The sequence below is a fragment of the Crocuta crocuta genome, unplaced genomic scaffold, assembly GCF_008692635.1.
Source record: "Crocuta crocuta isolate KB4526 unplaced genomic scaffold, BGI_CrCroc_1.0 scaffold218, whole genome shotgun sequence".
Taxonomy (NCBI): Eukaryota; Metazoa; Chordata; class Mammalia; order Carnivora; family Hyaenidae; genus Crocuta; species Crocuta crocuta.
The window spans coordinates 8,660,471-8,683,831 of record NW_027533170.1 but is presented as its reverse complement, the minus strand read 5'-3'; the positions used below and the strand labels follow the sequence as shown (position 1 = coordinate 8,683,831).

General features: G+C 41.0%; 1 protein-coding gene across 1 annotated transcript in view; it reads right to left on the bottom strand.

Annotated features, from left to right (window-relative positions):
• Positions 1 to 22,809, bottom strand: part of CANX (calnexin) — a 34,830-nt gene extending 12,021 nt beyond the window's left edge. The window contains exons 1-7 of the mRNA XM_077746364.1: positions 22,655 to 22,809; positions 5,426 to 5,599; positions 5,096 to 5,169; positions 4,162 to 4,220; positions 3,333 to 3,474; positions 2,697 to 2,778; positions 995 to 1,187 (exon numbers count right to left, since the gene is read on the bottom strand). Coding sequence (XP_077602490.1) covers positions 995 to 1,187; positions 2,697 to 2,778; positions 3,333 to 3,474; positions 4,162 to 4,220; positions 5,096 to 5,169; positions 5,426 to 5,596 — 721 coding nt within the window. The 5' untranslated portion in view covers positions 5,597 to 5,599; positions 22,655 to 22,809. The remainder of the gene's footprint in view (positions 1 to 994; positions 1,188 to 2,696; positions 2,779 to 3,332; positions 3,475 to 4,161; positions 4,221 to 5,095; positions 5,170 to 5,425; positions 5,600 to 22,654) is intronic.
• Between the last annotated feature and the right edge of the window lie 552 nt (positions 22,810 to 23,361).

Below are 23,361 nucleotides of genomic sequence, written 5' to 3'. Positions count from 1 at the left end.
GTACTACCGCCATCTGTGTTACCAAAATTTCAAACTACACAAATTTTTAATTTTATGTATGAAACAACATGTCTACTTATGATTATACTTTGGGGGTCCAGGAGAATTTTAAATCCACGAAGATATCTTAAGCGAGACTTCCTCTAAAGCCCGAGTCCCACACCTAAATGTCTCCCAGGAAGCTGACAAGGTCCCAGCACATCGGGAATACTAGAAATCAAGCAGCAACTACACCGCGGTCCTCAGGAATGACCAAAACCAGCAACATTAGCAGTGGTTATATATTTTTATGGATGGCTTCTTCTGCTTTTGTGAAGTTGAGAGAGCAAGTGAAATATAGCACGTTCAAATTTTAATAAAAAATGACAGGTGTTTATACACATAGGGCCAAATACGTATTACAATGCTGATATTTCAGATAATTTTAAATGTCTTCTGTTTTGCTTATTTCCAGCTTTTGATTTCTACGCTGAGTATGTATTACTTTTGTTATAAAGAAAAAAAGTTACTATATTCTTTAAGAAAAGAAGCATGTCTATATATGCTCAAACCATCAGGAAAAGCTTCATTGAAATAAAAAGTGCATTCCAATGTCCAAATGATCAAACTCAACTGTCTAGGTGTTGGGATCATCCAAAGCTCAACTGACAGACAATATGAAAACACTGTGCATATATTTCTATTGTGTCCTATCATTTAACAGGTTACCAACAAGAAAATGAACAATGAGGAGAAAACGAGAGGAATCAGCAAAGCTCTTTATGGAACATAAAAGCTTACTCTGAAAAATGTCTCAAAGCCCACTTCTCAATTCAACCTATAGGAAGAGAAGCTTTTTTTTGGTGATGAGAGATTAAGGTCTTTACACCACCATATTAAGCCAACAGAAACTCTTATTTGCAGGCTTGGGTCTCCTCCAAATGTACAACCTCTAAATTATATGGACGATAAAAGTTTAGTGCCATAACACCCCCAAATTAACGCATATTCTTACTTAAGGTATAAAGATGTGTTTTCTTATCAGTAAAATAGGTCTTCAGATCTGCATCTGGCCTCTTAGCGTGCTTCTCTTCATATACACCCGTTTTGGGGTTTTTGTGGCGGAAGATGAAGTGCAATTTATAGTCTTCTCCACATTTATCCGGACCAAACATAATCGTGTAAGGGGTCTTGTCATGGAACTGATCCTTCAGAAACAAAAACGAATTATTTTAAGTGACTGAGTCAAAGTGTTCAAAAGCAAACTTTCGAAGTGTGATATTTCCTCTAATAAAATCCCCAGTAAATTTTTGGCACCTTAATGAAAAGACTGATTCATTTATGAGGCTTACAGAGATACCAGAGAAAAGGAATAATCAGAAATTACCAGGAAACTTTACATGAAAATATATGAAAGTGCTTTTTGAAAAACCCCAAAAAACAGTAGGGGCACCTGGGTGGCTCAGTCAGTTAAGCTTCCAACTTTGGCTCAGATCATGATCTCATGGTTTGTGAATTCAAGCCTCACACCTCAAAGCCTGGAGCCTGCTTCGGATTCTGTGTCTCCCTCTCTCTCTCTCAAAAATAAACACTAAAAAAATAATAAAAATAAAAAAGAACAAACTGGTGCAGCCACTCTGGAAAACAGTATGGAGCTTCCTCAAAAAATTAAAAATAGAACTACCCTACGACCCAGCAATTGCACTAGTAGGTATTTATCTAAGGGATACAGGTGTACTGTTTCAAAGGGGCACATGTACCCCAATGACAACAGCCAAAGTATGGAAAGAGCCCAAACGTCCACCAACAGAACAATGGATAAAGAAGATGTGGTGTACACACACACAAAGGAGTATTACTTGGCAATCAAAAATAATGAAATCTTGCCATTTGCAACTACATGGATGAAACTAGAGGATATTATGCTAAGCTAAATTAGTCAGATAAAGACATATGACTTCACTCATATGAGGAATTTAAGATACAATACAAATGAACATAAGGGAAGCAAAAATAAATAAAAACAGGAAGGGGAACAAAACATAAGAGGCTCTTAAATATAGAGAACAAACAGAGGGTTGCTAGAGGGGCTGTGGGAGGAGGGGGATGGGCTAAATGGTAAGGGGCATTAAGGAATCTACTCCTCAAATCATTGTTGCACCATGTGCTAACTTACTTGGAGGTAAATTTTTTAAAAATAAATTATTAAAAAAAAAACCCCAATAATGCATATACCTATACCTAGTTAACTGCTTTTTTCATAAAACAAATAAGTTTGCCAAAACTAAAAATTACGTAGAACAAAAATCAGGGATAAGACAGAATGGCTTTGAAATTCACATTTCAAATAAAAATCAAACAAGTGTCAAAGTCATTATTCCCAATCTTCTAAATATTTCAACACCAGGAGAGAGGCCTTTATTTGCACAAATCTTAACAAAACTTTCCTTTTCTCTAAGATCCTTAAAAGACAACTGTGTGGGCATCTGGGTGGCTCAGTCAGCTGAGTGTCCAACTTTGGCTCAGGTCACATGATCTCACAGTTTGTGAGTTCGAGCCTTACATCAGGCTCTGTGCTGTCATCTGAGTCTGCCTCAGATTCTGTATCTCCCTCTCTCTCTCCCCCTCCCCACTCATGCTCTGTCTCTCCCTCAAAAATAAATAAACATTAAAACAACAACGGTGGGTGGCCGCATAAGGAAATAGGAAGTACCTACCAAGTTGAGTTCTGGGGTTTTAGAAAGCAGCTTCACATAGGCACCGCCACATTCTATTCCATTTTGGAAATTAACCTCATACCTAATTTCAAAGAGAAAAGCAAAAAACCATAAGCCATTTTGAAAGATCAAATTTCTTAATTTACTTCCCCTTTCCTCTGATCTTGGTCACATATTTTATCACAGGTCATAAGTTTATCCTTAAGAAAAATTCCATCTTCCATTGCTTTTGAGGATTTTTTTTAAAGTAAGCTCTATGCCCATCATGGGGCTTGAACTCACCACCCCAAGATAAGAGTCATACCCTCTACCAACTGAGCCCCTCATCTTCTTTTGCTTTTGAATGACTACTCAATAGGCCCCCTCCAAAAATAAGTAAAATAAAACAAAACCTTAATGCAGATTCCCAGTGAACACTTTGTACAAAACCCAGAAGTTCATTTGGTATCAGGAGAAAAATAAGTCAATCTGTCTCAAAAGAATTGACTGGGCAGGAAAAAAAATACTGGATTATAGGATGCTTAAATACACCCCAAACCAGCTACTACAACATACAATTATTCTCATAACTCTTTAAAATACAGTAATAACATTCTGAGACCTAGGAAGTTTCTACCAAGCAAAAGTTTCACTCACTGAACAATGAGAGGCTTGGTATCAAACAGGAAGGGCTTGTTCAGTTTCGCAGAGATGGCATGATGCTTGGCCCGAGACATCAATACAAGGCCTTTATCACCTGGAAGCTTTGTTTCCTTCATTTCATCTACCTCCCACTTTCCTGCAAGACAGAAAAAATTCCACTCCTTAATTATACCTTTGAATATCCCTTAAATGGTAACAGACAAATCTCCAAGTTGTGCAAGTCTATCATACTGGCAAATTTTTAAAAATTTTTTTTAATATTTTATTTATTTCTGAGAGAAAGAGAGAGAGGCAGTGTGAGCAGGGGAGGTGAGAGAGAGAGGGAGACACGGGATCAGAAGCAGTCTCCAGGCTCTGAGCTGTCAGCACAGAGCCCAATGCAGGGCTCGAACCCACAAACCATGAGATCATGACCTGAGCCGAAGCTGGACGCTTAGCTGACTGAGCCACACAGGCGCCCCCATAATGGCAAATTTTTAACATATTTCATTTGCCTATGAGAGCTGGCTTATTAAACATGTACACATTTAATAGGTATTAGGATATGGTTTTTAAAAACCTGTAGCATATTCACTTTTATCAATGCCTAAAAACACCTTCCATTTCCAACATACAGTACCACAGGTGATAAATTCCCTCTCCAGAGATTCTATGGTATAAAACAGTCAACAGGCCTAATCCTATGAACACACAGTCAGCAAAACTCCCAAGGAAAAAGTCTTAAAATGTACACATACTCCTTTCAAACTAGCCTTAAGAGATACTGTGGAAACAACACGTGAAGCCTCAATCTGCTCTTCCATCTACATCAAGTGGAACTCACCATCATATTTGGCAATTTCATCATCAGTGTCCTCTTTCTTGGCTTTGGATAAAATCCACCTATAATTAATAAGACAAACACCCAAATTAAGATTTAAATGACAGCTGGCCTGTGAAAAGAATCAATGGAAATACTAACAAAAACAAGATCTACCTAGGTCTTCATAGCCTATTTAACCACTCTACTTTCTTTGACCTTTTAAGTTTATTTTTTAAGTTTATTTCTTTACAAAGAGAGAGAGAGAGAACAGTTTATTTCTTTAGAAAGAGAGAGAGAACACGTGCGCCATGTGCAAACAGAGGGGCAGAGGGAGACAGAATCCCAAGCAGGGGGGCTCCTAGCTGGCTCAGCTGGAGAAAGCATGCATTTCTTGATCTATCTCAAGGTTGTGAGTTTGAGCCCCAGGTTGCATATAGAGATTACTTCCTTACAAATAAATTTATTAAAAATAAAGAATCCCAAGCAAGCTCTGAGCTGACCCACTTGGGGCTTAATCTTAGGAACCATGAGATCATGACCTGAGCCAAAATCAAGAGTCAGACACTTAATCGACTAAGCCACCCAGGCACCCCTCTTCAACTTTTAAATCTGCCACACAAACAGTAATACGTTGTATTCAACTCACAAACCTATAATAAAAAGTACCAAACCCAGGAAACAATTCTACTTTTGTTAAGACTCAAGAGAAAAAAATTTTTCAGTTCAAAGAATATATAGGGTCAAGGGAGAAAGAGAAACAGAAATTAGACCCACATGTTCTAAAAAATTCTTCTAACTGGGCATGTTCTAAATTTTCCTAAAAGAGCACAAACACTGGGGACATAATATAGTTACACATTTCACTGTATAAAATGTTATGCAAAAAGGAATCCACCATCACATCTTATTTACGTGATGTTTGTCTCCAAGATGTTTTCTCCTAAGAGACACTTACCCAGACAGAGTTCCTCTGTCAAAGGAATCAGCAAAATACACTTCCCCTGTTGGAACCGGAGCTTTGTAGGTGACCTGTGTTTAATATAAAAATGAGACTCAAGAATTGAAATTTGTAGCACTATCCCTTCCTAGTAGGATTTGCTTTCAGTTATCCCAAATTTTTCTAGCAGGCCCTCAATTCAATGTATAAAAATTTTATCATTAGCAAGATATGCAAACAGCTAATATTTTACTAACTTAACTTCCCCTTTGAAAAGGGTCCAAATTTACCCTCATCCTTTGATTTTCTCGAGAGGTAAAACAAACGGATTCAAAGACCACTTCAAACCTTTGGAGACGGAGGAGCGCTGGTCTCTGGTTTCGATTTTGAGTCTTCTACTTCTTCAATAACATCATCGAGGTCGTCCTCAATATCAATCATATCATCATCGTGTCCTTCGTGAGCATGAACAGTTGTTCCAAGGACCAGTAACATACAAAGCAACCACTTCCCTTCCATGATCTACATATAAAAAGAGTAAAGTAAGTTAAATTTGTCACTTCCTTTTAAAATTTTTGTAAACAGAGGCACCTGGGTGGCTCAGTCGGTTATGTGTCCAACTTCAGCTCAGATCAGTCATGAGCTCACAGTTCACTGGTTTGAGCCCCGCGTCAGGCTCCGTGCTGCCTGCTCAGAGCCTGGAACCTGCTTCAGATTCTGTGTCTCCCTCTCTCTCTGCCCCTCCCCTGCTCATGCTCTGTGTCTCTCTCAAAAAATGAATAAACATTAAAAAATAAATAAAAATTTTGTAAAGACCACTCACCCCTCTCTTATTTAAAGTTAAGGCTTTCAACGGCAAGNTTAATGGAGGACCATGGGGGAGAAGAAGGGGAGAAATGGTGGGGGAAAGGGAGAGAGGCAAACCATGAGAGACTCTTGAATGCGAAGAACAAACTGAGGACTCATGGGGGGAGACAGGCATGGAGGAGGGCATTTGTGGGGATGAACACCGGGTGTTATATGGAAACCAACTTGACAATAAACTATTTGAAAAAAAAAAAAAGAATTTCCATCTCCATCTCTTAAAAAATAATAAAATAAAAAGTTAAATAAAAAGTTTAAGACCAAAAAAAAAAAATTAAGGCTTTCAAATGAGAGCTGAAACAAATTTAGCATGACCATCTCATTTTACAGATAAAGTGAGCCCAGAGAAATTAAGAGACTTTCCCAAAAATCAGTCAGTTAAAAGGTTCAATTTCAAGAAAATTTCAAAATGAAAACTCAAAACGATCGTTCCCATATAGAATATCATGTTGGCCACAGACCTAGGGTGTCCAAATGCAATTTCAAACTAACTTCTTGCATTTATAAAGAGTTTGACAATGGACAAAAATCTTTCACATATTAATTTACAATGACATTGTAACAGAAGAGCTAATTAGCCTCACATTAATGACAATAGAGATATTGTTCCAAGATCATCAAGTTTAGATGTGGCTTTTAATTAGTGTTTTAAGGCTCACCAACAAAATTATTAACCAAGGACCAGCTACTTTTAACTCTTATTTTTTAAACACTTAAGTGCCTTGTGTATTATATTAGGCTGTCACGGTTGGTAGTGGATCCTCTTTCTAAGGACCACAGATCTAAAGATATAAAAGTTGAGCCACATGGATACACAACATGGCTTAAGAGTATATAGTACAGGGTTTCAATTCTGCAAGATGAAGAGTTCTACAGATGGAAGGAGGTGATAATTGCACAAAAATGTGAATGCTTTATGCCACAGAACTGTATACTTAATAACAGTTAAGATGGTAAATCTTCAACAACAAAAATTAATTTTTTTAAAAAGAATAAATCTTATGTATTTTTAAACCACAACAAAAACAGTCTCAAGAAAAAACCTGAGCTTAGTATTTTTGGTCTCTTGTTTACAATGGAGATTTTTTCTCAAGTAAAGTCCCAAGAAAAAGAAAGGAAGAAAGAAAAAAACAAACCCTGAAGGAGCTCCTTCACAAACTTTAAATAGCCCCAATTCACAACCCTGGCTGCCATTTTGACCAATTAAGTTCCTAGAAAAATGTAAATCACTGTACTCTAACATTGAATTTACTGCCAAATTCCTTATAAACTCTACAATCCTTTACAGTAACTCAACATATAGAACTAGATTTTCATGCATCATTTCCTGGTATTTCTTTTATTTATGCATCTTAGGACTGTGTTTCCAAAATGAGGGAAGGTAAAATAGACTGGATTCTTAATGTTTAGCATCCAGGCAGTGCAGAAAATAAAAACGCTAAATAAAACCATTCATAACCTTTCCTAGGACTGGATTAGTTTTTAGAAAACATTCTGCTATCTCTTATATACTTAAAAAATGCCAGTAATCTCTCATTTACTCACTGGAAAGACCTCTATTTTCTGCAATCAAAACGCTATACAATAGCATAGCAATATTGCTTTGATTTACAACTATAAGGGGATTCTGTGAAACTAAACAGGCTGATTCAACGCTTTTACCTAAATCAATTTTATACAACTCCCAAGTTCTTTCTCATACAATGTTATAAATGGTGATGAGATCCCCAGCAAAAAGCTATAAAACCAAATTAGCCCAAAATACAGCTAAAGCAAGGTATGGCTACAGCTTTTTAAAAGTACACAAGGGGCACCTGAGTGCCTCAGTCAGTTAAGCATCCGACTTTGGCTCGGATCATGATCTCATGGTGCGTGGGTTCAAGCCCTGCGTCGGGCTCTATGCTAACAGCTAGCTCCGAGCCTTGGAGCCTGCTCCAGATTCTGTGTCTCCCTCTCTCTCTCTGATCCTCCCCTGCTCGCGCTCTCTCTCTCAATCTCAGAAATAAATAAAACATTAAAAAAAATTAAAAGTAAACAGAAAGTGGTTAAGATTAGTAGTAATTAAAAGTACAAAACAGGGGCGCCTGGGTGGCTCAGACGCCTAAGCTTCCAACTCTTGATTTTGGCTCAGATCATGACCTCATGGTTTCATGAGATCAAGCCTGCACACTGACAGCTTGGAGCCTGTTTGGGATTCTCTCTCTTCCTCTTTCTCTCTGTATCCCTCCCCCTGCTCACACTCTAGCATGCATGCTGTCTTAATAAAAGTACAAAACCAATGGATTACTTAGGACTAAGTAAGTACTGGTGCTGGAACACTGTTTTCCAAAGAAAAAAGCTAATCAAGGAGATGGTCTGGTGGGCTAACTATTCACCTTTAAAAAAGACAGGACTCATTTTTATTCCTCAATAATTTTTAAGTTGTTGGCATATTGTTGCTATGGACTGAACCCTGTACCCCTCCCCACCCCCAAAACTTGTTGAATCCCTAACAACGTCCAATGTGACTGTTTCTAGAAAGAAGACCTTCAAGAAAGGAATTAAGATTACTTAAGAGGTCACAGGGCAGGGCCCTGGTCCGCTGGAACTGGTGCTAAGAGGAAGAGACACGAGGAGAGTTCACACACAGAGGAAAGTCCACAGGAGGACAGAGATGGCAGCTCTATGCGAGCCAAGGAGAAAAGTCCTTCCCAGAAACCAATCCTGACAGCACCCTGATCTTGAACTTATAACCTCCAGAACGGAGAGAAAATTATTCCCTCCTGTTTAAGCCCCCACCTGTAGTATTCTGTGGGGCAGCCTGAGCAAACTAAAAGAGCTCTCCTGAGGTTTTTAAGTATACTGTCAAGCAGTGCTTCTCCACCTTGAAACAGGCTTCAGCATCACCAGTGGATGAAACAGACTGCCGGGGTTCATCCAGTTTCTGATTGGTCCATGCCTGCATTTTACCTAACTAGCTCCAGACGATGCTGAAGCTGCTGGTTCAGGAACCACACTTTAAGAACCACTGTTTAGGGTTTATGAGTAATCCATCTGTGCTTCATTTTCCGGTTTAGAAAGCATTTTCATATACATTGTTCACGGAAAACGTCCTATGAGGTACTACTCTTATTTCACACATTAGGAACAAAGACTTAATGAAATTGAAATAGCCTACTTATTACCACAACTAGTGAGACTCAACGAGTCAATAGAAATCCTGTATTTCTAGTACACTGGACAAAGTGTTACTGCGCAGTTGAAACAGACGGGGTGTAATGAACGGAAGACAGGAAGACTATGGCAGGAAGAACTAGTAGAAGTTATCTGAACAGGGGGGTTCAAGTAGGGTTAGTGAGGACGGAGCAGCTGCAGACAGCTAGTCCCAGATGTGAACCAAGGAACATGGATGGGTAGAGAAGGCATCTGCGTCACGGAGGCAGAATGGTCCCATTGAAAGGAGAACAGTTTTCAGGTAGCAGAAGGCTACCTGCCTGTCAGGAACAACAAAGAAAATCTCTATCCAACTTCAGAAAATGCACTTCTCCCCCACTGCCATCTCCTCCACACTGGTATTTTAAGTAAGGGAAGTGTGCAAGCACTCATCAGTCACTTTCACGTTATCCAGAAGGCCATGAGCCTATGAGGAATCGGTATCTCCAAACCACGATGCTCACGGCTCTATGTGTCCTCACGAGCCTCACCCACTGCCAGCTTTACATCTGCTGTGTTAACACCAGTACTCTGCAGTACTCCCAAGAAAATGTCTATTCTAGTTCTCACAACCACTATTAAGCCTGCTTAAATGTCCCAAGTTCTGTTAGAGACTTGTCCATACTCTCAAACAACTCAGCAATATATCTGAAAGTGACCCTAATTCTCTGCTTTGTTAATGAAAATCCAACATTACCAAGACACAAAATCCCATCTTATTTCAGTCCCTCTGCCCACACTCCTTATATCAAACAGAATCCAAAAGGTAGCACTGACTGGGTAAGTATTTACATAGGAAGTTGCACTATTATGCTTTCTAGAAGGAAACATAGGAGAAAATTTAGGATATCTGGGATTGGACAATGAGGTTTTAGGTACAACATCAAAAGCAAGATACGTGAAAGACAAATTGGTAAGCTGGATTTTTACTAGAATTAAAAACATCAAGGGACACCTGGCGGCTCAGCTGGTTAAGCATCCAACCCTGATTTCATCTCAGGGGCCGATCTCGAGGTTCATTGGGTTCCAGCCTCGTGTGGGGCCTGGCTGACAGCGTGGAGCCTGCCTGGAATTGTCTACCTTTCTCTCTGCCCCTCCCCCACGGACACTCAAGCTCACACACTCTCTCAAAATAAATAAAATTTTAAAAAATATTAAGAACTTCAACTCTGAGACTTAAAAGAATTAAAAGACAAATCAGACTAGAAAATACTTGGAAAACACATTTCTGAAAATGGACTGGTTTCCAAAATATACAAAGAACTCAAACTCACCAATAAGAAAACAAACCAGCCATTAAATGAGCAAGAAATCTAAACAGATACTTTACCAAACAAAATTTTCAGATGGAAAACAAGCATATGAAAAGATGCTCAATATCATTTGCCAGTAGGTAATTGCAAATTAAAACAAGACACCACCATGCACCTATGAGAATGGGTAAGATAAAAAAAAAAAAAAAAACTGGCAAGGATGTGAAGCAACAGGAGCTCTCAATCATTGCTAGTGAAAATGCAAAATCGTATACCCACTTTGGAAGATAGTGTGGCAATTTCTTACAAAACTAAACGTAGTCTTACCATATATGTAGTCTTACCATATATTTGTAGTCTTACCATATATTCGGCAATCATGTTCCTAAGTACTTACCCAACTGATCTGAAAGCTTTCAAGTGCCCCCAAACCTGCACATCAATATTTCTAGCAGCTTTATTCCTAAGCACCCCAAACGTGAAGAATCTAAAATATACTTCAATAGCTCTATGAATAATAAGCAAACTGCAATGCAATATTATTCAGCAATTCAAAGAAATGAGTTCTATCAAGCCATAAAAAGACATGGATGCATTTTAAACACACACTGCCAAGTGAAAGAAGCCAGTGTGAAAAGGTGATATGCTGTATAATCCCAATTATATGACACTGAAAAAAGCAATACCACAGATACGGTAAAAAGATCAATAGTTACCAGAGGTTTGGGGGAGGCAGTCAGGTTGAACATGTCAGCAGCAGGGATAATTTAGGTAGTGAGACTATTCTGTTGGACGCTGTAATTATGCATACATAACATTATGCATCCATCAAAACCCATGAAACTTCACAGAAGAGTGAGTCTTAATGTAAGAAAATTAAAAAAAAAAAAAAATCATTTAGGAGGTTGAGTGATCCAAGGATAGCACACAGGCTGTGACAAAACAATTTGTGTTTCGCATATACTAGCCAGCCTCGCTGAAGGCGGTGGAGGGAGACAATGCTGACCTATGCAACTTCAGAAACAAGAGGGGTCTGTAAATTGACGGTACGAAAGCACTTTTCTAGCTGATAAGTTATTTCCCATGGGTGTACTGGCTAACAATTCTGACACTGCTATATGTATATGCTGGAATTGAGTAAGTAAGTATATCGGTGGTGGATGGTGGGAGCCACTTTTTCTCTGCTGGGTGTGGGAATTTACAGATAAGAAGAGGCCAGAATACTCTATATGGTAATGGGGGAGAATTGGAGCCATCAGCATAAACTCATATTGTGCTTAATTTACAGAGGATTACACACGGTAGTATTTATAGATATGTGCATATATATTTATATATATATATTTATATATATATATGTATNTCTGAGCTGGCAGTCAGCACAGAGGCCGACGCGGGGCCCGAACCCACGAACTGCGAGATCATGACCTAAGCGAAAGTCGGACGCTCAACCGACTAAGCCACCCAGGCGCCCCTCTTGATTTTTTAAAAGCAGGCTTCATGCCCAGCGTAGAGCCCAACACAGGGCCTGAGATCAAGACGTGAACTGAGATCAGTAATAGGACATTTAACCAACTGAGCCACCCAGGCATCGACCAAGATCTTGATTTTTAAGACCACTTCCAATTAAAGGAGGATCCCTTGGAGAAACGGACAACTCTAGGACTGGGGCAGGAAGCACACAAGTTGAGTCCGAGACACTCTGCAGTGCCAGAAAAGAAGTGTTCACAAAAGAAAAAATAAAATGCCTGTAATGACTGGAGGGTATGTCAAAGGAAAACAGGATAAGAGACCCCAGTGGCCAAAACTGGAACAGTATGAGCAAAAAAATTAGTGGTACTGGATAATACCCCAAAGTATAACATAAATGCCCATGGACCTACACTGACAGTAACGTATGGGTAAATAAATAAATGAGGGAGGAGAGCCTAATTCCCCACTCCTAACGTGCGGGCTGCACACAGTGATGTCCTCCTGAAGAGCACAGTGGAGGAAGGGGGAAAGAGAGAGGAACTTTCCACTGGAGAAACCTGGCAAACACTGTCTCACCCAAGTGATCAAAGTCAACATCAACAGTGATAGGTCAGGTTGGTAGCATGGACGCTGGATACAACCTGACGAAAAAAGGACTTTAACCTCAACGGTCTTCCTCCCAAATACCCCCAGTCTAGTCATGAGGAAAACAACAAACAAAATCCCAATAGAAGGACATTCTACAAAGTAACCTAACAGTAGTCTTTAAAAACGTCAGGATCATCGAAAATAAGGAAAGTCTGGGGCACCTGGGTGGCTCAGTCAGTTAGGTAATCTGACTTCGGCTCAGGTCATGATCTCATGGTTGGCAGGTTCGAGCCCCATGTCGGGCTCTGTGCTGACAGCTAGCTCAGAGCCTGGAGCCTGCTTCAGATTCTGTATCTCCCTCTCTCTCTGACCCTCTCCTGCTCACACTGTCTCTCTCAAAAATAAATAAAACATTAAAAATTTTTTAAAAAATCATAAGGAAAGTCTAAAGAAGTATCACAGCCAACGAAAGCCTAAGGAAACATGACTAACTGTAATGTATCCTGGAACAGAAAAAGAACAGTGGGTAAAAACAAAGGAAATCCGAATTAATGATGAACTTATGTTAATTATGTTAATATTTATCAATATTGGTTCGTTAAATATAAATTGTAATAAATATAGCATAGTAACTTAACAGTAGAGGAAATTGGGTATGTGTCATACGGGAATTCTCTGTACTATTTTCATTATTTTTCTATAAATCTAAAATTGTTCTAAAAATTAGTTTACATATATATAAATATGAAATTTATATATATATATAAAACATTCCATTGCTATGCCTCAAACGGTTGATCTCCCTCCTCTGAAATATTCTGTAGGAATCTAGTCTAACTCTCCTTTTTAAGAAACTGAAGGCTTGTGGACTTGCCACAAATCAGTTACTGGCAGAATCAGATCAGAAACCAAGGTTTCTGGCTCCCAGTGCCATGAGCCCTACTTGGTAATCCTACAAATGCTTTCATCTTCAAGACACGAAGTGATTTTTCACAGAGTTTAACATCCAAGAGGATTTCAGGGCGGAGGGGGGGGGTGGTTCTCCCATTTTAGGTCTTCATTTGTCTTTATGCTGACAGAATCCTAAGCAGAGCGCACAGTGGTATGGTCACTTTGTTTTCCTGTTTTTAGCTTATCAATACGAAATACCCAACAAGCAGCTCAGGAGCAAGGCAATAATGCTTTTAGAAAACAGAGGCGCCTGGGTGGCTCAGTCGGTTAAGCATCCGACTTCAGCTCAGGTCATGATCTCACGGTTTGTGGGTTCGAGCCCTGCATCAGGCTCTGTGCTGACAGCTCAGAGCCTGGAGCCTGCTTCAGACTCTGTTATCTCCCTCTCTCTGTGACTCTCCCCTGCTCACGCGAGCGCTCTCTCTCTCTCTCTCTCTCAGAAATAAGTAAAACATTAAAAATAAAAAAAGAAAAGAAAGAAAGAAAACAAACAGCACACCTCCCTCCAATTTCCCCAGCGCCACAGAGCAAGTGGTCCCTGTATTTGGAAGGCTCGGGAGTAAGAGTGAATAAAATTACCTTTAAACCGAGAAATATTTTCCTCTAGTAAAGAAACACTAGACCACGTTTCCTAAAATTCTCCTCCACTTCACACTAAAATATATTAGCTCAAGAGCAAAGGTTCCCACATTCCCACATGCCATAACACCAAATCCCGCCCCCCTCCCAAGCCATACTTTAAGCCATTATATTCTTAGAGCACTTCATTTTCTGGTTTTCTTTCAGGGACTATCTTCTCTCCCTCTCACTCAAACTTTTTATCATTCCAAGACCTTTACGTTAAACTCTGCAGCAAAGCCATTCTGAGCCAGGATGCAAATGCCCAGTGAATGTATAAGCCATAACTAGGTTACTCAGTGCCACATGAAGCCTCACAGTGGGTCTGCTTAAATTCCTATCTTGGTCAAATTACAATCACCACAGGCATGGACTTCCAGGACAGCCAGCAATTAAAAAACCAAAAGCTCAAACGTGAAAATCTACTGAGTCTACTGAAGTGGACAACTTGTCTCAAAAATACTCTTAGGTTACATACAAATATGAGTTTTGTGTGGCTCTATCTTAGGATAATGAAAGCAAAGGCTAAGTCAATAAAACCAATACTATGGGGGCCAGCACCATATAGTCCAAGTTCTGACTTCTGCTGATCTGAAGCCTGATCTAAAAATAAAACCTACAACATCTAGGTTCTAGAGAGGTCAACAAACTACAGAGCCTTCAAATAATCAGTCAATTTGGCTTCTGACAAAAGCTGGGTGGCAGAGTTCAAAGACTGTTTTCTGGGGATACCTGGGTGGCTCAGTCAGTTAAAGGTCTGACTTTGGATCAGGTTATGATCTTGCAGTTCGTGAGTTAAAGCCCCAAATCGGGCTCTGTGCAGACAGCTCAGAGCCTGGAGTCTGCTTCAGATTGTGTGTCTCTGTCTCTCTCTAGCTCTCAAAAATAAACAAACATTAAAAAAAAAAAAAAGACTGTTTTCTGGCAGCCACAGGCTTAGACTGGGAATTCTGTATTACAAAGGGGTTAAATGAAAAAATGCATATGATCCACATCAGAAAACTTGGCTTATGTCAGACCCTAAAGCAATGTTTGTTGATGACATTAAATTCCACGAGTGCCAACTACGTATCAAGTATGAAAAAAAAGTCAGTCTCTGACCCTCAGGAACTCAATCTACATAATACAGTTGTCAATAAAGTCTGGAAACATGAGGGGCCAGGGAATTAAAAAAAAAAAGCCCAGAAACATAAAAAAAATTTTTATAGAAGTCACTTTGATGTCATCATATATAATTGCCTATGTTTTCAGAGTATATGAATATACTAATACTGTAGTATTAGTTCTACAAATCAATTTTGGGGGGTTTTGAGGTCAATATCAAAATAAACTCTTATTATAGCCTTTTTTTAATCTAACTTGCAAAACAGCCACACAAGCTTAGGTCTACTTAAGACTCATGCTAGTATTTTCTTTCTTTTATAAAAGACAATGCCAGGGGCGCCTGGGTGGCTCAGTTGATTAAGTGTTCGCCTTCAGCTCAGGTCATGATCTCACTGTTTTGAGTTCAAGCCCTGTGTGGGGCTCTGTGCCGACAGCTCAGAGCCTGGAGCCTGCTTCAGATTCTGTGTCTCCCGCCCACCCCACCCCACCCCCGTTCTTCTCTCACTTGCACTCTCAAAAATAAACATTAAAAAATAAGTTAAAACAATAAATAAGTTAAAACAATGCCAAAAAAGTAACAATTTCAAAAATAAATTCCCAACACGATAAAACTGTATAGAACTACACACATACACACAAGTGCATAGAAATCCTGGTAAATCATAAAGGTCTGTAAATTGTATCACCACTGGCTTCCTGGATTTGAAACTGTAGTACTACGGTTATGTAAGATGCTACCATGGGGGAAGCTGGGTGACGGGGACCAGGGACTGTTTGGCACTATTTTTGCAACTTCTTCTAGGTCTACAATTTGTTCAAAATTAAAAGCTTTTTAAAATGATGCAGACTGGTTTAATGAAGACAGCACTTCAGACTTGATCAAAGTTGTCTAAAAATCAGCTTTAAACGGACCTCATTCTATAAAGTATATAATCCTAAAGGAAGCCTCAGAAATGTGAGAAATTTTGAACTTAATGAGATCTCAAGCCTCTTTTCCTTCCAGTTTGTTTTGGTAATCAAATGTAAATGGGGCCTGGGTGGCTCAGTTGGCCAACTTTGGCTCAGGTCATGATCTCACGGTTCGTGGGTTCGAGCCCCGTGTTGGGCTCTGTGCTGACAGCTAGCTCAGAGCCTGGAGCCTGTCTTCGGATTCTGTATCTCCCTCTCTCTATGACCCTCCCCTGCTCACACGGTCTCTTTCTCTCTCTGAAATAAATGAAACATTAAAAAAAAAATGTAATTATCTACCTATATCCAGGTTGGAGATCTCCACCCTCTGGGTTCGCATGTACAAACGCACACAAAGCCAAGAAAACAGGATCCAAGCACCTGCCCAACTATAATATAAACTTATATGATAAATGATTTCTGGCTTGCTTCCCAATTTCCCAAGGACAGAGCAAAAAATCCCAGCTCTCCAAATCTCAAGGACAGGAGTCTTTTAAGAGCACTTAATCTACTCACTTTTAATACTTCAATCCGCTCTTTTTAACTTTTTTTTTTTTTAATTTTTATTTATTTCTAGGAGAGAGCGAGCGTGAGCAGGGGAGGGTCAGAGAGAGAGGGAGTCACAGACTGAAACAGGCTCCAGGCTCTGAACTGGCGGTCAGCACAGAGCCCGACGCGGGGCTCAAACCCACGAACCACGAGATCATGACCTAAGCGAAAGTCGGACGCTCAACTGACTAAGCCACCCAGGCGCCCCTCGCCCTTTTTAACTTTTAAAAGAGTGAACACATCGTGCACTATAGAGATGGAAATTCCCTATATTAAAGCTGACGAATCAGAAAACTAATTCCTGATACCCACGGCAATACAGTATATGTGGGGTGTAACCTGTCGAGTAAGAGAAACCTGGGCTCCAGACTCTCCTGCTCCTCTCTGTGGCCTTGCTCAGCTGACTGAACTTCCAGGAGTCTTCTTTCCCTATTTTACAGATGTGGGTAATAGAACTACTGGCTGAAAGGCTTGCTGTGAAAACAGAAAAAAAGAATACAAAGTCTATCAGAGTCCAATATTTTATAGGCATATGCAGAGAGTTTGTTCTTTGATACACAGTAAATACAACCAGCGTGAATACACCTTCCATTCTCATGCTAGACCAATAGGTCCGAGATGTTTGCTTACTCCTCCAGGGTTTTTCAGCAAAGCTGAATTATTTTGCATTGCAAGAAAAACCTGCTTTCCACCAATTACACTGTAGGATTTCTTCTTTAATTCTTGCTTGCAATGGTGTCTGTACAATTTTAACACTGGCGTATAGAAATGTCCATGTTTGTGATTTTTTTTTTCCGGCTCTGTCATCACTTACTTTTCTTCATGAATTCTCCAAAGGTTAATAGATTTTTGGTTAATTATAATTCTATTCTCAGCACACATTCTGAAAAAAAGACAAGCTATACACAATAACGTATGTGAGACTTCAATTGAGCATGAAATATCCCATTTAACAGAAACAGACACATGATGCACTGAATTTTAGCAAATCCAGACAACCACTTGGATCAATTTTAGGAATGGGTAAACGCTAAAGAAATATTAAATTTCGGGACTCATGGGTGGCTCAGTCAGTTGAGCGTCCGACTTCAGCTCAGATCATGATCTCGCGGTTCATGGGTTGGAGCCCCTGGAGCCGGCTAGGGAGTCTGTGTCTCCTTCACTCTCTGTCCCTCCCCCGCTCATGTTCTGTCTCTCTCAAAAATAAACTTCTATAAAGACATTTTTTAATTAAATTTCTACTCTGTAATGTACAAACTTTTATCCTAAAGATCTATTTAGAAAAAAAGATCTTTAAAGCAAATGGAGACTTAAAATATTTTTTAATTAATTAAATTTACAATTTTATATTTTATCTTTTTAAGTTAACACTATTTTTTCCTCAGAGAGTATTGGCACCTGGCTGAGTCAGTAGAGCATGCGACTCTTGACCTCAGGATCACGAGTTTAATCCCTATGCTGGGGACAGAATTTACGTTAAAATATACATATACACAAAATACACACACACACACACACACTCATATATATGATTTTCCTATGAAGCTTTTGTCTGGTTTTAGTATTAAAGGAATACTAGCCTTGCTAAGTGGGTTGGGAAGTATTCTCTATTTTCTAGAGGAGTTTGTGAAGTTATTTCTTCCCTAAGTTTCTGATAGAATTCACCAATGAAGCCACTTGGTTCTTGGCTTTTATATGTGGGAATTTGTTGCTTAAAAGTTAGGAAATTTCAATAGTAATTTCTGTAATCCATGAGAAATTAAAAGAGGAAGAGAAGATATCCCCAGGAAGGGATTATTTGCCTCTTCACCAAGTTGAGGAAGTTCTTTGTATTCCCGGTTTGTTGAGTATTTTTATCATCAAAGGGAGCTGCATTTTGTGTAATGCTTTTCTCTGTCTACTGAGGTGCAGTTTTGTCCTTCATTAATGTAGTGTATTACATTCATCACTATATGTTGAACCAACCTTGCATTCCCAGGATAAATCCCAGTTGGTTATGGTATAGAGTCCTTTTAATATTGTTGGATTCCATTTGCTAGCATTTTAAGGATTTTTGCATCTATTTTCATAAAAGGTACAGGTCTACAGGGGCTCCTGGGTGGTTCAGTAGGTTATGCATCTGACTCTTGATTTCAGATCAGGTCAAGATCTATAGATACAGATCTATAGATACAGACAGAGCCTCATTGTTTGGCTGGTGCTGACAGCACTGAGCCTGCTTGGGATTCTCTCTCTGCCCCTCCTCCCACTCATGTGCTCTCTCTCAAAATAAATAAACTTAAAAATTTTAACACAATACAGGTCTACAATTTTCTTGTGAAGTCTTTGGTTTTGGTATCAGGGGGGTTAGTACTGGCCTCATAGAATGAGTGGGAAGTGTTCTCTCTTCTATATTTGGACGAGTTTATGAATGACTGCTGTTAATTCTTAAGTATTTGGTAGAACTAACTAGTAAAGCCATTTGGTTCTGGGCTTTTCTTTGTGGGACTCATCTTTTAAAAGAAGATATTTCAACTAATTCCTTTAATCCATGAAAAATTAGAAAGATGAACAGAAGAAATGACCTAGCTAATGTTCTTGGTTTAAAAAAAAAAAAGTGATTTTTTTTTTAAATGTTTTATTTATTTCTAAGAGAGAGATAGAGAGAGAGAGCGTGAGCAGGGGAGGGTCAGAGAGAGAGGGAGTCACAAACTGAAACAGGCTCCAGGCTCTGAGCTGGCAGTCAGCAGAGCCCGACGCGGGGCTCGAACCCACGAACCGCGAGATCATGACCTAAGCGAAAGTCGGACGCTTAACCGACAAAGCCACCCAGGCGCCCCAAAAAAGTGATTTTTAAAAAGGCAGCGTATAGAGGCACCTGGGTGGCCTAGTCAGTTAAGCGTTCAACTTCGGCTCAGGTCATGATCTCACGGTTCATGAGCTCAAGACCCTCGCTGGGCTCTGTGCTGACAGCTCAGAGCCTGGAGCCTGCTCTGGATTGTGTTTCTCCCTTTCTCTCTGCCCCTCCCCTGTTCGTGCTCTCTCTCTCTCTCAAAAATAAAATTTGTTCTTTCTCTTTAATTTAAAAAGGCAGCGTATGATAAAAAAAAAAAGGAGGCAGTCTTTCATGTAGGTTATCCACTCATCTCTAAAATACCTTTTTCAAAATTTAAGTCTTCTAGGTTTTAGGTATTTTCAGTTATCTAATTTAATCCTCACAAGAACCCCAGGAGGTTCGATCACCCTCAGCTGACACATGAGAAAAATAAAGCTAAGAGAAGTTACGTAAACTGTCCTAAGTCACAGTTAGACATACAGTAATGTTTATGAGCAGGAACTCAGAAGTCAAAATCTCTCAACCATCCAATAACTTGGCACACTGAGTCAACTACTAACCTCGGGGCCTCAGTTTCATCTCTCAAATGAGACCACCACCACCATATATTTCTCAGGATCACTCTATAAACAAAATGACAGTGCCTGGCTTACCATATGTACGCTCCACATCAGCCATGATTTCTACTATTACTAGGTATCGCCCAGTGATACCATTTAAGTTTCAATGGTTCTAAAACTTTGAGTTTTAAGGCAAATGAGAAATTTTAAATGTTAGATTGGGAAGGAACCAGTTAAAAGGGACTTGATTCCAGGTACAAACGAACCATTTTACTACTACTTTTTATACCTTCACATGCATCTAGTCAAAACTCAAAAGCTAGGGGAAAACTACATAAAATATGGTCTTTGTTTAAAAATATATTTCATTCATTTAAAAAATATATATATATACTACCTTCTTTACAGTTTTAAATTTTGTTTTTCATTGACAGGAACGTTATAATCCGTTTTTCCACAGCACTTTCTTTTTTGCTATAAACCAAGTATGTTTAACATGTGAATACTCAAAACACATTGCTGAAGATTCTCTAAATTCTTTTTTAAAAAAAATTCTCCAAATAGTCTTCACAGCACCAGTTAAGCTTAATTTAAAAGTACATCTGTTGCAGTTAAAAAAGCATCCAACCAGTACTTTTCTGACCAAGTCCTACAGTAAGCTATGTAAGTTACAACTATGCTCGAACATTTCTACTTCGCTTAGGATTCGTTAACGAACTGCCAGTTCTTCGATTTGCACACTATTCAAAGTAGTTCCTTCTTCCCCAACTCATTTGTCCTTCCCAGTAGCGCCCTAACGGTGCGGTGTGCGGGAGAGTTCCCATTTCCATTTTAAAGATGTGGAAACTGAGGTGGGTTCCTAAGCTAGTTACCATGTTGGGCCTGGAATTCAAGACTCTGTCTGCATTCTGCTTTCAACTGTCACTTTGTCCCTTAGGCTATCTTGTAGGGCAAAGTGACTCTAATTAAAGGATGCAACAGCACGATTGCCAAACGGCAGCTACAGCCTCTGCCCAGACATTTACCTCTCATGGTTCTTGGAAGATAGCGTGTTAGTTCAACTGTCTGTCCTGTTAAGATAAGTTAGGTGGGGAGGGATGCGGATACCCATTTTCAGATGGGTCAGAAAATCTATTTTTTCTGGGACACATTCGCTCCAACACACAGTTCACCCGAGCCTTCTCGTGACTGGGCCTGTTGGCCTGTGACCCTGACTGGTGCAAAGGAGAACTCGCACACAGTGCTTTACCTCCGTTCCAAGTCCGCTCTAAGTACAGTCCCAGCAAGTGTACAAACATGGCAGTAATTCTAGTCATGACCCTCAAAAAAGAACTTTTTTTTTAATGCTGGAAAAGTTAAGCTAGAGAATGATCTCAAAAACCAATACAATTCTTCTCTTAAAAACCGACAACAAATCCCAAAAAACTCTACACATTAAAGAATTGCAATGTTCCATTTCCTAAATTAGAGGGAGAGACTTAACCTTGGCTCACCTTTGTCCTCCCAAGCTTTTAATATTCGGCTCAGTTTAACTTCCCTCAACCATTCACTTGTGCTATGCCCTGCCTTAACTCTCTAGATCGAGTTCTCCCTCCTGCTGCTAAAAATGTACTTCATTTTTAATGAAGTAACTTCAGTCGTGGGAGACAGGAATTAACCAATTCAAAGAGCAGGATGTCAGTGTACTGGACCAATGGCATTCAGACTGTAATAATTTATTGCAATCATTATTGATCTGGCAGTGAATATAAGTCAGATTTCTCCTATTTTACACACATCTCAATTTAATGCTAACAACTCCATCAGGTACTATTATGCCCATTATTTGGGAGAACTTCACACAGCAGCAAATGGTCCGTAAAGGACTTCGACCCGGGCTTTAACCTTACACACTACACCAAAACTGCCCTGCCCTCAACTATAATCCCAAACGTTATCATAAAATTAATGGCATGACCTTGGGCCAGTCACTTCGTATCTCTGGGTCTCAGTTTCCTCCACTATAAAACGACCTGCCCACAGTAAGCTTTTCAGGGGCTTTCTTGCTTTTAATGACCGGTGAATTTCCGACTGGATTACTCCCCACCCCCAAACAGGTATACATGTTAAGGCTGAAGTTATTCAACCAACGCGTGTTCTAGCACATTCTCCATAGTCTTCGGGGTGCTAGGGTTCAGTCTTCCCTTTGCGGCTTTATTTTCCAATACTGAACGTGTAATGTTAATCCTAAACATTCTCCCTCGGTCTGATACCGTATTTTCCCCCTGCTAAGAGTACCGACTAGGCCCGATCCCACCCCAGACCTTTACCAGTTAACTCCAACCCACCCCGCGGCTTCCCAGGTAGCCAGGAAAGGCCTTAGAAAGCCCTAGAAGCAAAGCCATAGGAAGAAGTTAGCTACCCAGAGGTCAAGGGAGGCTCCAGGGCACCTGCCACGCCTCCCGACCCCAGCAGCGCGGCCTGGGCCTGGCTCCCCAAACCAAGCGGCCCCGGTTCGGGCCTCGTCCCTCACGACTGGAGCGTCTGCCGAGGCCTGGGCCCTCGAAACCCAGCCCGACCCCCTCGGCCCCGACCACGCCCGGCCCTTCGGCCGCCGCGCCGCGCACCCGGGCCCCCCGGAGTCCTCACAGGCAGGAGGACACGCGCAGGCCTCCAGTCTCACCTCGAGTTTTACGGGGACCTTCGGCGGCGCCCGCGCCTCCACCCGCCCGCACACCTGACCCCGCGCTGCAGTGGAGACAGCGGCAGAGACGGCCCGACCGTCACGTGCCGCAGAACCAAGAGGCCTCGGCTACCGCTGCTGCCGCGCGAGCGAGCCCCACCGCGCGAAGCCCAGCCCTGCGTCCGCCCCTCGCCCCTGAGTAGCTACGGCCGACGCCAAGTCCCACCCCCTCGCGCAAGCTCCAGGGTTCGGTTGGTCGTTGCGGCTATCGCTCCATGCACCTTCCCATACGCCCCCTAGGGCTATTCTTCGTGGAGTGTGAGGATTGGCTAGTAGTGAGGCAGGAAGTGGCTGTTGGTTGGACGGGAGGGAAGGGGGCGGGCCGCAGCGGAATTGGGAACCTCGGGCGCGCGCGCCCTGGGGCGGGGCCGGTCTGGCCCGCGTTCCCGCGCCCGGTTGCCCCGGTGCCTTAGTGGGCCCGCTGCCCGGCATTTCATTCCCAGGTCTTTGGTCTCTACCCCGCCGGTGCCTGGACCTGGAACCCGGGATGCGCATCCCGTTCCCTTTGCTCAGGGGGCAAATGACAGCCGGCAGAAGGAGTGGGAGATCGGCTGAGCCTTTGGGAAGGGCCAGTTCCCACAGGCAGCATGTGCGGGGCTCGGATGGAACCCAACACCGGCTCCCTTGGCCCGGCCTGGAGTTGACTG